The following is a 15,954-nucleotide window of genomic DNA, read 5'->3' on the forward strand; positions in this document are numbered from 1 at the left end:
AAATATTTAATAGCCAACAAACACAGACCTGAAGTGGAGGATTTACCTGTTCTGGCTTTCCTCCAATGAAATATAATCATTGACACAATAACACAAACAAAAGTAAAATACAGTGTAAAATATAATTCAGTTTAATGCAATAGTTACAATATTTCATAAATACTACCATCGTCAAGACAAAGCACAACAACTTCCTATGTAATGCATTACAGTACAAAACAATTCACCAATGAGGTCTTAATGTTACTCTACTTAGTCCAGCGTGGATAGAATAGAATGGAATGCAATTATGCAATTCAATCCAATGGCATCTTCAACAAAACATTAGTTATCTATTTTGCAAATGTGGTATTTTAGAGTATTTGAGAGATATTGTGTTGTATTGAGTAATATTTTACAGGTGTTCATGTTTTGGTGTCCACCTGCTGGTGTACTGAAGTTGAACTTGGTTTGCAGTAAGTTAAGGTTATGTTATTACAAACGTCCTTTAAATGTTGAAAAATCCATTTGCATTTGGAAACCTTTTTTTTTTTTTTTTTTTTAAATTTGACCTACAGTATGTGCAGGTCACCCCATACCTTTTAGTGTCAGTCTAAGCTAACAAGTCCATTTGGCCACTAATAGCTGCACTCTGCTGCTCACAGCTCAGTGGTTGCTTGTTCCAACAGGAACCTTCCTGACCTTGTGTATCCTAATCTGACCAACCAAGATCCAGGAATAAAGAATCAAAATTGTGCCCAAAATATTACCTAAAACCTTACCAACTGCAGATAGAACAGTTAGAAAGGCCATTTCAATTTCTCTCCCTGCAAGAACCTCAAAGCAACCACAGCTGGATTTTAGTTAGATCGGAGTCTTAAAGACCTTAGGGGTCTTTGTGTCACACATACTAGAGAATTCTTGAGGTTGAGGGTTTATCATTGACCTTGGAAACAGCAGCATCATGAGAATTAGTTGAAATGGAAATTTTCTAATCACATGACCAAAATACTATATATTCATTGTATATGATTGACAGGACAAACCAATTGACAAGACCTCCACAAATAAGTTGGTGAATTGCTCCTTTAAGTAGACATGAAAGCGAGACAATTTCAGGAGATGTGGGCTAAAAGCACATGAGTGAGTTAAAATCCACTTGTCTCTGAAGCCACACGCTGAGCCAGGATTAAATCCTGCTAAAAGTGTTACTCACATACCATATTTCAGCAGTCTTGCAATCTCATTAAGAGAAAAATACTAATGGACTGAGCAGTCTCCTGAGAAAAAGCTAGATTCTGACATATCTGCACCTTTATTCTGAGGCAGACAGAGCCCTTAGAGGTAACAGTGGCGACAATTGTCCAGGTCTGGCTCTGCAGGTTGTGCTGTGCTGATAAAGATCCAGCTCTATAATCCTGATTCATACTCAATCTCTACCCATCAGGCGCTTCCTGGGCTCTTCAGCTGCCTGTGATTGATGATGATTATCTCAAGCAGATACAATATCTTTGCCATCACCGTGGCCATGTCAGGGGTTTTAGGTGTGGATGTTTGATCAAATACAGCACCAAACATCTGGCAGAGAAGCTGTCCGGTAGCAGAGGCACATGTAGATGGCACCACTGAATTAAGATAAGAAAGTGGGATTTTTTTCTCTCTCTTTACATATGTCAGAGACAAAATCATTGAGATTTGTCTTCAGCTGTGGCACAGATATTACCTGACAAACAGAGTCAGCCAAGTGAAGCTTTGTGTTGAGAGGCAGCTGAAACAAAAACACAGGCATGATTCAGGACACCTACACCTGCTAATGTAGATCTCTTACGGCCCTGACACACTAAGCCGCCAAATTATCGGAGCTGTTGTGTTGATCAGCTCTACACTTGATTCTGTCATGTGTTTGGATTACAAAGAGGGTTACAAATAATATAATTCAAATTTTTTTTGTAATTCACTGTTAGTGTTTTGTGTTAGTGGAATTGATCAAACTCTTTTTGAACATGACATAATTCATTGTGCTGATTATGAGTTGAAGCAAACTATAATTACTAATTTAAAGATGCTATAATCAATATTTTTTGTAAAAACAATGAATAAAAATACATGTAAGGGGTCAGTGATAGGGATGAACCCACAGAGAATTGATCATGCTTCTACACAATCCCTGTCACCTCCATGGAGCTTTATCATGTTTATTAACTCATTGTTTTTGTTTTATAGCTGCAATTTTAATGTTTTGGTTCAGTATCACCGCCCCCTCATCACTGTTTCCAGATTCTGCAGGCAGCTGTATTCAGCAAAAAACAACTCTAAAAACCTACACTATACTCTACCTGGCCAGCATCAAACAGCAGACAGACAAAGTGAATAGCTAGTGGAGCATTTATCAGCTAAAGGGTCACAGTATTTCCCTCAGGAGAACAAAACAGAGCAAAAACAGAGTAAATATTGGACTTATATTCATCAGACAGACATAAATGCTTCAAATAAATGCTAATCTTGCTCTATTTCTGCTCAAGGCATGAAAATGCAGCTGTTTGCTAACATGTTCAGCATTTCAACTCTTTACAGTGATAGATAATATGTTGTGTTTATCGATTGTTATAATGCCCCCAAGGTTTAAGTTCATGTTTTACGTGTGTAGAGATCTAACTGATGTATTTCTGACGGATACTTTATTGTGATAGTATATTGATGAAGAAAAAAAACCCCTTTGTTTTAATATTGTGATAGTGATCTCAGCTTTATCTGCCAGCCCTAACTACAAACAACTTTACTCATGCAGGCGCAGAATATAAGCAAGTTGATGGTCAACAGGCAGTCGGCTGTAGTGTTTGCATTGTGTTTAAATGAAGCATTTAACCTAAGGACTAAACCAACGTGAGGTGATGCAAAGTGTTTGATCTGTCCGCCATTGGCGAGCGCTCCATCTTTGAGGTTGGCCTGGTGAGTCAGGACACTCATAAGAGGAGAGCTCTGACATATCAGTTGTAAGGAGAACTGTTGACCTTCGACAGAACAATGCTCATGTTTGTGAGAGAGAAACAGAGTGGGAGGAAGAGAACCAGAGAGTTACTGCTTCTTCTGAAACATAGAAGGAACAGAGACATTAACAGGAGAGGGACTGTGCAAGACCTCAGTAGTCCACCTGTGAATTAACCAGAGAGTATCCATAGTTAGTTGATGACAGGGATGGAGAAACAAAGGAAGTGGCATGACGGCTTAGGTGGCAGCACTGTTGCCTGATCTCAAGACAGCAGTGGCCTGTTTGTGTGGAGTTTGTATGTTCTCCCTCAATCAGAGACATCTGCAGCTTTCTGGGTGTTGAGGAATGGTAGGAAGTGGGACGTAGGAAGTAGGACGTTAAATTCAGAGACCCGGGCAAGTGAAAAATTGTTTTCAACATAGAAGTGTCTCTACTTATATTAAAAAGGAGCCTAGACTCTCACTACCATTCACAGTCTAGTTTTCAGTGAATCTTTTCTTTGCAGATATAGAAATTCTGGCCAGTAAGATGAAAGACAAAGAAGTTCATACCTGCAAATATAGTATGCCTGAGAATACAATGCATGTGTGTGTTATTTTTTAAAAATGTATATATGTATTACTGTGTACCTGTGCCTGTATTGGATTTGTGTTTCTCTGTACTCCTGCCACGTACTGCTGCGAGCTCACAAGCTCAAGAGTATTACCGTGAGTTGCGTGTGAGGCAGGTTACTCAGCCTGTCTGCAGCCAGCCGCTGAACCTGTTCTGAAACTGTATACCTGTGCTGAAAAGAGGAGTCGCCATTTCAGCACTGTCTGTTTGGATCAGTGTTCCCTGTGGCGCTATGCCCTCTTTGAGAGCTCCTCTGTTGGGGATCTATTCCTTGGCCCCTGACTCTCTCCCTTTATTGACACAATGAGCCCTTTGTACCGACATATACTACTGCTGTGGGGCCCTGCTTCGTATTTTCTGCAATTATACACGATCCAACTCCAGCCATCCCTCTTGTTGCTGCTTCATTGGAGAGAAATGCAATCGAATCGAGGAGAAATGCATTGAAACGAGGACACAGGAAGAGGCTTGCAGGAATTTGATTGTGGTGCTGATAAGTTCCATATAGCGCGAGTAAACATGTTCTTATCTTGTTATCCAGCTTGCACATTAACACATGGTGTGTGGAGGAGGTGGAGGAGGGTTTAAAAGAATAAATCAAATCCTAATCATTCTGTTTGGCTTTTCCCACTCTCTGCTCTTTGTCTCTATTTCTGTTTCGCATCGTGCAAAGAACCCCGGCGCACACGCAAAGAACAATGGAGAGGTCAGAAGCACTAGCCATTTTCCTGCACCTGCTGAATGCTCCAGAAATGAGTGCACAGTGATTACGTGCCCTAATGCGTGGTGTTTAAAGAGCGGTTTCCTGCTGCAGAGTTAAATGGTGGTACCCTCTGTGAAGTATTAATGATGTGGATGGATGAATCAGGTCAGCACAAACCTGTTGACGGCAGCCGCGGCGCTCTCTTAAAGCTGCACCCAGACATCAGGCTTAACCGTTTGGCAAATTGGACATGCTTGTTGGCTGTAGCTCCAATTTATGTGCACTCTCTATTGCAGTTAGTCCATCTTCATTATTGAAATGGCCTCTCGTCAGGTCTTGACAGAGTGGTGGAGATGGTGAAGGGAGGGAGAGAGGGGCAGCATACAGGAGAATCATGAATAATGTGGAAAATAAACACATTTGAAGCTGGCTGGCAGGAGGGGTGTTGGGAGTGTTGTCTCTCCGCCACTCTCTATTTCTCTCTTCATGTGATTGTATGTGCAGCTTCTGCCAGTGGATGCTGATGCTGTGGATCCTCGGCCCTGGGGCTTTGTCTACCACACATGCAATTGGACATAAACACACACACACACACACACACACACACATAACTTGCTACACATCCACAAGCAGCTCTAGGCGCTGAGCTCTGGCAGGACCTCTGTAGCCTGACCAGCATCCCAGCTGTGTGTTGTGTCACTGCCACTCGGAGACACACTGCACGGTGGCTACAGCCTATTTTTAATAGGGTGCTGCTGTGACTTCCCTTTTTCAGAGACTTAGGGATTGTTGCATTGATAAGGACGGGCTTAGCTCATCTGGGTCAGCCAGTTCAGGAAAGGATATCCAATTCCAATTCATGCTTGTCGAGGAAAATGTATGTATTGCCAGATGTAGAATTGCAGTTTCTCAGTGTGCTGAATTGGTACAAGATGACCCCAAAACCATCTCTTAGCTAAGCTTCAGCTTTAGGAGTAGTAGCGCCTCTCAATGAAGAGAAGAACAGGTTGTGGCTGGGTCTACCTACAGGGTCCCTGTACCTGCTGCACACATGAGCAGATGTGATGGCTCATGAGGTAATTACCCACTGAGCCGGTGTGTCTGCTAGTATAAGCTGAAGCGGGGGTTCCCTTCAGGTAACTCTGCCACTCAGGTCAGTGAACAGCTAATGACATTTAGAAGCAATAGGATGAAAGAGATGGCAGTTGTTTGTAGTCAGCTGCACACTACCTTTGTCTTATTGTCTGCCGTCTGTCTTAATCTCCCATCTCACACCACAAGGAGATCATGTTATTAGATCCCCTCCCCTGGCTCATTTGTCATCCTGCAGCACCACTCCTCTGGAGAAGGACTGCAGTAGCTGAAAAAAAAAGAAAACAATATAAACAGGCAGGAGGCCACAGCATCAAATGTTCATCATTTACTGGCCCATAGTCTCTCGTGCCGTCATTATTCTTTCAAGAATCACTCTAGATTAATATGCCTTTTCTTCTCTGTGCCACCCCGCCCGATTTCAAGAGGCTGACAAACTTCAACCTCTCTCCTCTCTTTTATCTTTAACGTATTGTTTTGTATGACATCGTGCCTAGTGCACTGCATCCTGCTATATTTACTCTCAACCATCCCCACCCCCACTTTCACAATCTCTTGCTACAGTAAAAAGTATTGTTAGTGTTCACAGTTTGCTGTCACCGCCTCAGTCACATCACTTTAGTCTCTCCTCTTTGAGGTGGGTTGGTTTTGCTTGCTGCCGAGGCACACGTGAGGGAGGGAGTCAGCTAATTACAATAAACAAATATGCTCAGAGCCGCCTATGTAAGGTTCGCATAGGTTAACAACTCTGCTATAAATGTTAAATGAAGCTTAAAATAGAATAGTATGGCATACAGTTGCCATAGTGATCTCAGCTGTGATTCTTTGTGTACTTTCTTGGTTGGCAAAGTTTAAATTAATTTTAGACACGATTCTGTGATACAGAGAAGAAATGACTGATTGTTTAGCGCCCCAAGGGCTTCTTTGATGTCTCTATCATGTTTGGAGCTTTTTCTACAATTACTGCAACTTTGTGTTTGCCTGTTTCTTGTGTCAGTCTTTTTTGTGATGAAATCTAATGCTGTGCCATTAATGTTATTCTGCATTAGAGACATGGCAGTCACCCTTTATTGATTCCCTTCGTACTCACGTCTCTTTCGTTTTCTCCCTCCGTCTTCTCTGTTTCTCTCTGGCTTTCTCTTTCAACAGGTGGGACAGTCAAAATGATGCGTAGGAGGTGCAGCGTAAGGCCGTATTGATGGATGTATTAACAGACAGCAGTCTCACATTGATTGTGAAGACTTCAGAACCAGAGACTGCAAATGTATTGGAGAATACAGGTGAAACTATTCATTTTTTTATAGCTTGTAAACATAATATTCATTCATTACTTCTAACTTCTTGTTAAACTGAGCAATGGAGATGAAAATGTTAATTTTGCCTTTTAAATTTGCTTATAACATTTACAGATACTTGGTTGTTGACCTAAGAGAAGAATTTTTAATTTTCCCAAGAATAATCAAGCATTCGTTAGAATAAATGAAAGCTTAATGACAACGATTCTCTCTCAGCAGCTTGAAAACTTTGAAAAGACAATTAGTATTACTGCATACTATGGAACTCGCTTTCTTGAATTAGCTTTTCACCCTCAGTTTTAAGCTGTTTGACAAGATATGGGGAATGTGAAACACATCCTGTCTTTTTTAAATGAAAAGTGGAAAAGAAACATTGAATGAAGCTTTTTAAGCTATTGTTAATCCTCTCTCTCGATGCTTCCACAACTCAGAAATTTGACATTTACCTTTTGGCATAAAGAGGTGCAAATGTGAAAAAGGGTGATTTATTCTTTCACACTTCTTCACATTCATTAGCATACACAAATGAAGGTTTCTGTGTAAAATACTGTTTATTCAGATTTATGTAGTTGTTTAGCTTTTGTTTTTAGGTTGCACCCACTGCTCATAAACGATGCATCATAATATTCACATGGTGCAAACTCTTGATAAAAACTTAATTCAAATTAATCCAGGTACATTTGCAGTACAGAACGTTCCCTTTGCGTGACAAAAAGCTCCACTGCTGTGGTGCAGTTTCCAGAACACATTCAGCCACTACCTACTGCCCCCTATAGTTTACCTCTACTGAGCACCACTGATCCTTAGATGAGGTTTATCTCGGTGTTTCAGCTCTGGTCAGGCTCACTAGGGACTGACCGGTTCCCACTGTGTGAATCACACAGATTATCCCCAGCACTAGTCTGTTCCTGGAGAGGAACTGAGAGGAAGAAAGAGAGAGAGAGAGAGTAAGAGAGAGAGAAGATGGAGAATGAGAGTAGGAAAAAGAGAAATAGAGGAAAGGGTGAGAGCAGCTCCATTGAGCAGGAATAGGGCAGCTCTCTGAGGAGGATGGCCATGAATCATGCTGCAGTTACTCACCACTTGTTATGAACATCCTGTACTGGCTGGATTGATTTCCCCCCGACCATTCACAAAATGTCATATAGTGAAGATGGAGCAAAAGGTAGCAAGTGGCTTCTGTGGCTGGCCTACCAGCTGGATTAGGGAACGCCCCGGGTGGCTGAGCTGCAGAACGGCTAGCTCGGCATTTTACCACTGTAAAAGCCTTCATATTACAGGGATAAGGAGCAGGGAAGTTGGAAGGGATGAAGATAGTGAGCAGAAAGGGGAGGAAGACTAGAAAGAAAGGGGGGGTCGGGGTATGAATGTGGAATGATTTCAAAAAGCCATTAAAAGGAGAAAGCTGTTTTAATTTACACTGTACTTCATATTGTGATATTTGAGCTATTTTATTCCTTTGGTCAGGTGGAATGAATGTGTGACTTCAATCATGTTGATGTCAGGGACAGATGGTCGTCATATAGACAGTTATATTTTCTGTTCCTATTTATAAAGTGCTTATAAAATGATGAGAGGAAAAGATGGATATACGTGTGTATGTGCATGTGTGGCTGTGAGTGCTTGTGTGGCATCTGACACACTAATAGATGAGGCCACAGACGCCAACTTGTCTCTCTCCTCATGTCCATGACCATGTCCCTCTGCATGGGCTCTTCTCCCCGGAGAGGCGCCTGGCACAGGGCGGCTCGGCCTTACCTCAGGTGGATGAAGCCCTGAATTGCCGTGGCCAGAAAGCGAGAGAGGAGAATCTGAGAGCTCTGAGCACTAACTGGTCTGGGCTGGTCTGGTCTGGTCTAGTTTGGCGGTGGTTGGGCTGTCTAGCATGGCTGGGCTTGGCAGGGCTGGGGATCAGAAGATCACTGCCACCTGCCAGCAGCCGGGGTTCTTCCATATGTTCAGTGGTGAATGTCCATGCCAGCTTGCATGAGCTGTGTCACATCCAGCCTCAGTTTCTATTCAAGGAGCACTTCTCCTAATAACACAGTTATAAACCTACAGCTGTGTTAGAATGATCTCAGAGTGCATAAAGCTTGTTTTTTATTAGGATGCGAGCTGCTCTTTCTGTAAGCTAGATATTGAATTCTGGCAGCAGTGAGCATTTTGGATGTTTATCTTGTTTACATTTGCCAGCCTAGATGCAGTGCTAACATTATGCTGTACCGTATCAGTGAATATGAGGCTGCCGATCCCCCTTTGACCTCTAATGTCAAACTCAATTTGTCAACTACAGTCATCGTTGTAAAAACCCAAGTATGTGTGTTTGTGTGTGTGTGTGTGTTTGTGTACCTGTCTGACTGACTGATCTGTGGCACATTCTGAACAGCTGAAGAGCTAATGGTCCAGCTGGAGACAGATGGCCTCTCGATAACACTATACCCCCAAGCCAATACTCACACTCTATCATGCACACATGCATCCACGCATGCACACACACCCTTTCTCTCTCTCTCTCTCTCTCTCTCTCTCTCTCTCTCTCTCTCTCTCTCTCTCTCTCACACACACACACACACACACCAGAAAATCACATGCATGCACACATTGGATAGGATAGATTGTTAATCCATTATAAACCCTGAGGAAACACATTTCTCAATATGAGTTTAATGTTTCACAGCAATTTTGAACAATCTTTTGGCAATATTAGGTGGCAGCTTAGGTTTCATGTGAGCATGGGGAAGAAAGGAAGTTCATTTCTCCCCTTTTTTTGTAATTTCCCTCTTTCTGTGGCCTTGCTCTTTTGTAGGGCTAATGAAAGAGATAAGTAATCATTTCTTGATATGTGTCTTGCCTATGAGTGCTGGAAAATTACTTGGTAGATTTCAAGTACTGGGACTGTTTGCATGTAATACCAAATAAATCCAGATAAATTGTGTCGATGCCTGGAAAAATGTAATTGTAGTCTTGCTCCTGTCTTTACAATAAGTGCGATACAATGCCATGTGGCTGGTAATGTGTCAGTAACATGCTTTTGCTCAGAGGTCATTTTGGCTCACAGATTGAAGGGAACTGATGGCAAACGCCTCGCTGTGTTGCTGCTGCAGCCTCTGACAAGTTGCTGCTATAACAGTTTTCTGACTATGAGAGGAAGAGAGAAGATGCATATTTCTCCTGAGGTTTTCTTCATTAAGGATGACAGTAGCGCAGTTGTATGCTTTTAGTAGGCGTTCTGGTTGCTCCAATGTGTCTGCAGGCCGCAGACCCAGAGAGACCTGCTCTCAGAAAATTCATTACCTCGTTAAATCACTCTCAAATCATATCCATATTCAAAGATTTACTCACCACCAATACAGCCATGTTGAATGCCGTTTGTTAAGCAGTCTCCCCCTCAAGCATTTATCCCTACCTCAATAATGATTAGGCGCATCCATCCTAAAATGGGGGACGTTGCTAGTTAACCTCTGTGAACACATTAATTGCTGTGGTATGTTTTTCAATTTAAATTTTTTTCTGGCACGGTTTTAAAGAGTGTGTGAGGCAGCAGCTTGGGATTGTAGAGGGAGGCAGGTGTAGATGATATTGGTTATACAGTCTCCAACATATGGGCCTGTCGTGTCCCATGTGTACGTACCTGCCTCCTCTGCTGTCATCTAATTATGCAGAGCAAACAAAGCTATCTGCCTGCTGCTACAAGCCTGCTTCTGTGGGTTTTGATTGTTACTCATCAGATGGATGTCTTCAACTGATTAAGACATTGTCACCATCGACCTGTAGAAAATCACCAAAACCTACTTTCAATTTAGTCATTACTGCTATTGTTGCTGTGTCATTTTGTGGTATCTTGTTACTTCAGAGTTAAGCTGTATCTGTGTCTATACAGATGAAATGCTAGAAGGAGGAGGAGGTAAAGCAGGATTACTGCATTATTTGATGTCATACATTGCTCTTCGGTTGGTAAAGGAATACATATAATACCACAGGAGTGATGATTTCTGATCTATCATTATTTTTAGTAACATTTCAGAGTGCCTTTTCCCACTCTCTGTCTATGAATGAAAACTTTATTTAACACCAAATTCAACCCATTTAGTAACTATTATCTCATGAAACAAATGTTGCATAATTGTACAAGTCATTCCATTGATCACTAACACCCACTTCCAGGACACTCAGAGGGAGTTGTTGTTTCTGAGAACTTGCTTCCTGTAGGCTAAGAAAAACTCATCATTTTGTTCTAATAAAGAGAACAAATGGATTTCTAGGAGCTCTTTATCACTTTCACTTTCACATGTTAACTCAATGGGATGCTGGAGATTTTACTTTTCTTTATGTTTTCTGAGAATTTGGTGTGAATTTAATATGGCTGTGTCAAGTCTTGCCTGGTCTAGACTTTTACATTTGAACATCAAGCAGTAATGCAGTACCCAACTTGTCATTGCTAATACCTGTTACTGAATCTAGTACCACAACTGAAAGTCAATGTTTAAGGCAGGCATCACAAAATGACATTTTGAGCTCTAGGGGGTTAATTGACACTAATTGCATTTCAACAGCTCAGAAGAAATGTCAGTGTAACTACAGAACAAGAAGTAATTTAACTTCAGACTTATGGTTCAAAGAACTAAAATCTTTTATTCTTTTTTTTCTCCTAGGGGTATGTGAGCAGGGTGGTGATCTGAGTCTGTGTGGGCTCGTTGATGCTGCTCTCCCTCCATCTTCGCCTCCACCTGCTGCAGAGACTTCCCAGCGAGCCTGCCCAACACACCAGAGGACCACACCTACATCGCCAAGCCTCCCCCTGCCCATTGGCACTGACCCCTCTCTGGGCCTCACAGTGGCCCCCTGCCCTCCCTCCGATGACTCTCCAACTGTAGTTCCCCACCTCCACCACACTCCCACTCCTATATCACTTCCCACCCCAGCTTTAAGCTCCTGGGGCTCAACAGGAGACGCCCAGAAGAGTCCCCTTCCGCTGCCCATTGCCCTCCCTCTTTCAGCTACAATGATGGAGCCTGGCACTGTGTCTGCCCTAACAGAGGAGTGTCTCCTTCAGCCTTCCCGCACCTGTCTCGGCTGCTTCATTGAAACCCGTGATGCTACCGACCCTAATTCCATCCAGAACACGCCCCATGACCCTACCGCCAACCCCGACACAGAGACTGGGCTAAGTGTAAGAATAGGGGATGTGAGCCGAGAGGACTTTTCTGACATCAACAACATCAGCATCCAGTGCCTGAGCCATGCGGGGGAGGCAGTGAGTCACTACGGAGAACAGCTCCTCTCTGACCAGTTACTTAGCTTTCCTCTGCCGAAAGCCCCAGGTGAGGGCAAGAGAGTGGATGGAAACAAAACAACAGAGGATTGTGATGACCCAGAGGATGATGCAACAGCTAAGAACTTGTATGAGGGACTGTTACTGGACAAAGTGAGTGGAGAGGAGGTTCTCCTGGCTAATGCCGGTCAGGACTGGGGCTACTTTGAGTCCTTCATCAGCGAGAGTAAGATGGAACTGCTGGACCTTTGTTCTAAGAATGAACTGTCAGTCAACCTTTTCTCTGAGGAAGATGTTGACAATCTATTTGATGACGAAGATGATGATTCAACTTTAAGCAGCGACGTCTGTTCTCTGAAGATTCGTTATGAGTCTTTCCAGGACAACATGAGGGAAAAAACAAATGTGCTCCAGGAGGAGACACAGTTCAACTTCTTCCCTAGTGTCCTGGCCAACTGTGCCAAGAAAGAGGAAGGAGTGGGAGTCTTGAGGAGGAGTGCTGAGGAGCTTCAGCCCAAAACTGATGAGCTCATCCTGGAGACAGGACAGGAAGGAAAGGCTGGGGACTGCAGTGGTAGGAGCCCCCTTGACGGCTCTCAAGGCTCACCTATGTCCACTCCCAAAGTCAATTACCTAATGGACTTCAATTCCACAGAGGAGTCAGGAGAATTCAGTGATGACAGCTCCTGCACTGGCTCCTCCTCAGACACTCTGCAGGAGGGCAAATTTAAAAAGGGCCACTCTAAGAGATTTCTCAGCCCCTCCAACCCTCTTAACTATGGCTTGCGCTCCAAGAGAAAGGTTCGATACAGCGATGATTACTTATATGATGTTGACTCGCTCGAGAGTGAGAAGAACGCAGAGAAAAAAGAGAAAGCTCCTGCTGGTCAGAAAGAGGAGGAGGATGTAGACTGGTGCCCCAAAAAACGTCGGAAATCCTGTCGCAAAGAGCCACCTGTGGTCATCAAGTACATCATCATCAACAGGTTTAAAGGAGAGAGACTCATGTCAGTGAAACTGGGCAAGTTAGACCCTGTGGATGCTACTGTGAGCTTAACCGCGGACTCAGTAAGCAAATATGAGACACTGGCTCCTTTGAAGGATTTCTGGCAGGAGAGGCAAAGAGAGAGACAGGAACAGCTTAAGCTGGCTGCCAGAGATAAACAACAACGCGGTTTTCATCTAAACGGACGCCATCATCGCCCTTTTAATTCTAGTCATCCCAAAAGGAAATACAAGATTGCAAACAGGCTTAAGGTTCAGAGGATTCATGCTGTGGAGCAATCAGCAACAGCACAGGGCTCCCCTCTCTCTGATCAGGGCCAGGGAGGTGTCACTAAAGAGGAGGCCACCCCCACGGTAGGGGGAATAATAGCAGCCCCAGGCCTCCCAGTCACATTAGACACAAACTCCATCACGCACACAGTTACGGCCAAGAGCCGCTCCCAGGAGAGAGAGGAGAGGGAGGGGAGGAGATTGGGAGGAAATAAAACAGTCAGGATAAGGAAATTCAAAAGCGAAGCCAGGCTGAGGAGCAAGAAAATGAAAGAGGCAGAGGGAGAGGAGGGGAGGAGCGTGACAAATGAAACGGATGCCTGTGTTGCTGCAGCACAGATTGAGGACCCTACTGCTGGGTTAGAAGAGGCAGGCATTAGCTCAACTACAGTCAAACCCAATTTCTCTGACAATACCGCCACTGCTCACACATCTGAGGAGAAATTTCCCTTTGTTTCGTCCACCTGCTCTCCTGACAAAGCCCCCTCCTCAGAGGACGTGGAGGCGGGTGTCCCTGTCATCCCAGGGGGCTACCTGCAGACCCTGTTAGATGCTACAGACTCTTCTGGTGGAGCAACTATCTCTTATTTCCCCCAGCAGCCCTCTAGGCAGCAGTATCCTCTGGGGCTGTCGCTAGAGGAGAAACAGTTTTCGTCTCTGCAGCTGGCTCAGAGTTGCGTCCTCTCGCCTCCCTCCGAGTCCGAGCTCCAGCAGTCTCCCCAGAACTGCCCCAGCTTCCCCCAGATGTGGCACCCGCAGCTCTGTGCAAGTCATAGCCAGAGCTTTGGGCCAGAAACCCCTGAGACCCCTATCTTACCCAACAACTTCCCAGGTGCTGTGCCCCTGAACGACAGCCTGCCAGTGTCTAACTACAGCCAGCTCAGCCCTGAGGCCGACAGGATGCTTTATGAGAAGAGCTACCTGACTGAGGCTGGGCTGCAGCCCAGGGCAGATCTGCAAGTGTGTCAGTCTGTCTGTGTGGAGGGCCAGGTGCAATACCAGAGAGGGTCCCTGTGCACAGACAATGGCAGGCTCATCAGCTATGACTCAGTGGGCTCTCTGTCAGCCTCCTCCAGCAATTACAGCTCCCTCAGCCTCAAGTCTTGTGAGCGGGAGGGTGAGGAGGAGGGCCGAGACAGCTTCTTAGCTCACTGCAGTCCTAAAGTGGTGATTCAGCAGAGTGTAGACGCCCTAACCCCACTCAGGGAGTCCTCAGACCTGCTGGATATCTCCAACTTCACCCCTGACAAGTTTAGACACTCATCACTGTCAGAGCTTTCCCCTCCTGAGACCCCCAACCTGTCCCCCCAGGTGGTGGGGCGTGAGATGAAGATAGCAGGGAATGTTGGAGAATTCCAGGATGTGAATGATATGACTATGGACTGCAATAGGGAGGTGAAGTGGAACTGTGATGTTATGCAGCAACAAGAGCACACAGCAAATGCATACACAGTGGAAGAAAGCCAATTTCCACTGCACAACTTCAACAGTCAGGATGTGTTAGGTTTAGATAAAAAGGAACTGGGAGTTACTGAATTTGACGAACAGACTGGTGAGATGCTGCCTGGTGTGAAAAGCATCAAGTCAAAGAGGAAAGGCAATTGCAAACAGACAGCTGCAGGACAGAGCCCAAAGAAAGTCAGAGCTCCCAGAGCTCCCAAGTCAGAAAAGGCAAAGACCCCTAAACAGAACTCACGTTCCACCAAAAAGATAAAGGCCATGTTAGAGGGGAAGGCAGCAAAGAACCAGGCAGGTGGTTGTGGCACAGGCCTGACTGACAGTAGCAGCACTGGGGACTGGTCTGGCACCGGCTGGTCAGAGAGCAACAGTCTTGTAGGGGACGACCAGAGAGAATTTGAGGAGCCCTCTAATATTCTGTCCAACATTGTCTCTGGCATGGCTGAGGTCCAAAGGTTCATGATGGCCTCCATTGAGCCACTGTGGAATCCCATGTCGGAGGCCTGTATGCCCTCCGAGGCCAACAGCCTCAACCTAAAGACCCTCAAAATCTTGGCAGGCACAGAGGCTGACCTGAAGAAAAAAGGAGCCACGCTAACGGGGGCTGGGAGAGGCAGAAAGGCTGGGGGAAAGGGAGGAAAAAACCAGGCCAAATTCAACCCATCTCATCCCTTATTCCCCCAACTAGCTCTGGGCTGTAACATGTTTGATAAACCCAACTTTATTAACCCTGGGCCTGCACACAAAAAGCTGTACCGCCACAAGACCAGTGCAAAGTTCCCTCGGATTGAGACACTGAAGGGGAAGCGAGGTGAGAGGGACCCAAATAAGGACATAGCACTGATGACCTCTTTTGAGAAACTGAGGTAATATTTTGTTATCAGCTGCTGTTGCACCCCCTTCTCACTTTCCCCCACTACCTGCTCAGCCCTCCCTCCCAAGCATACCTACACTGACGCTATGCCAGAGCTGCATGAGTACTACGTTCCCCCTGACTACTCCCACTTCCTTTTAACCCCCCCGAAGAGGAAATTAATATCTGCATGAAAAACTTCTTGTACTTTGCAAACTACCTATTGAGTGATTGTGTCAAGCTTGATTGAGATTTGAAACGACCACGGCTGCATTTTTCTTGCTTTTGTTGTTTCTGCTTTGTTTGTTCTTCTTATAGTCGTTTTTTGTTTTATTTTTGTCTGAAAAAAAAAAAAAGAATAAGCCTTGAAAACAGTTCTGTCGCCTTTTTGAGGAACTTTGTTTTTGTATTTTCTCAGCAGAACTA

The 15,954-nt window shown here is 44.5% G+C and overlaps 1 protein-coding gene across 2 annotated transcripts in view; it reads left to right on the plus strand.

Annotated features, from left to right (window-relative positions):
* nexmifb (neurite extension and migration factor b) overlaps positions 1-15,954 on the plus strand; it is a 51,626-nt gene that overhangs the window by 32,793 nt on the left and 2,879 nt on the right. For both annotated transcript variants that reach the window (XR_011694723.1, XM_071506933.1), the window contains exons 2-3: positions 6,525-6,655; positions 11,323-15,541. Coding sequence is in view for 1 of the 2 variants with exons in the window: in XM_071506933.1 (XP_071363034.1) it covers positions 6,574-6,655; positions 11,323-15,541 (4,301 nt within the window). In the remaining variant the exon portion in view is untranslated. The remainder of the gene's footprint in view (positions 1-6,524; positions 6,656-11,322; positions 15,542-15,954) is intronic.

The sequence above is a fragment of the Trachinotus anak genome, unplaced genomic scaffold (assembly GCF_046630095.1).
Source record: "Trachinotus anak isolate AG129_WGS33_773 ecotype Australia unplaced genomic scaffold, CSIRO_AGI_Tana_v1 ptg000021l, whole genome shotgun sequence".
NCBI lineage: Eukaryota > Metazoa > Chordata > Actinopteri > Carangiformes > Carangidae > Trachinotus > Trachinotus anak.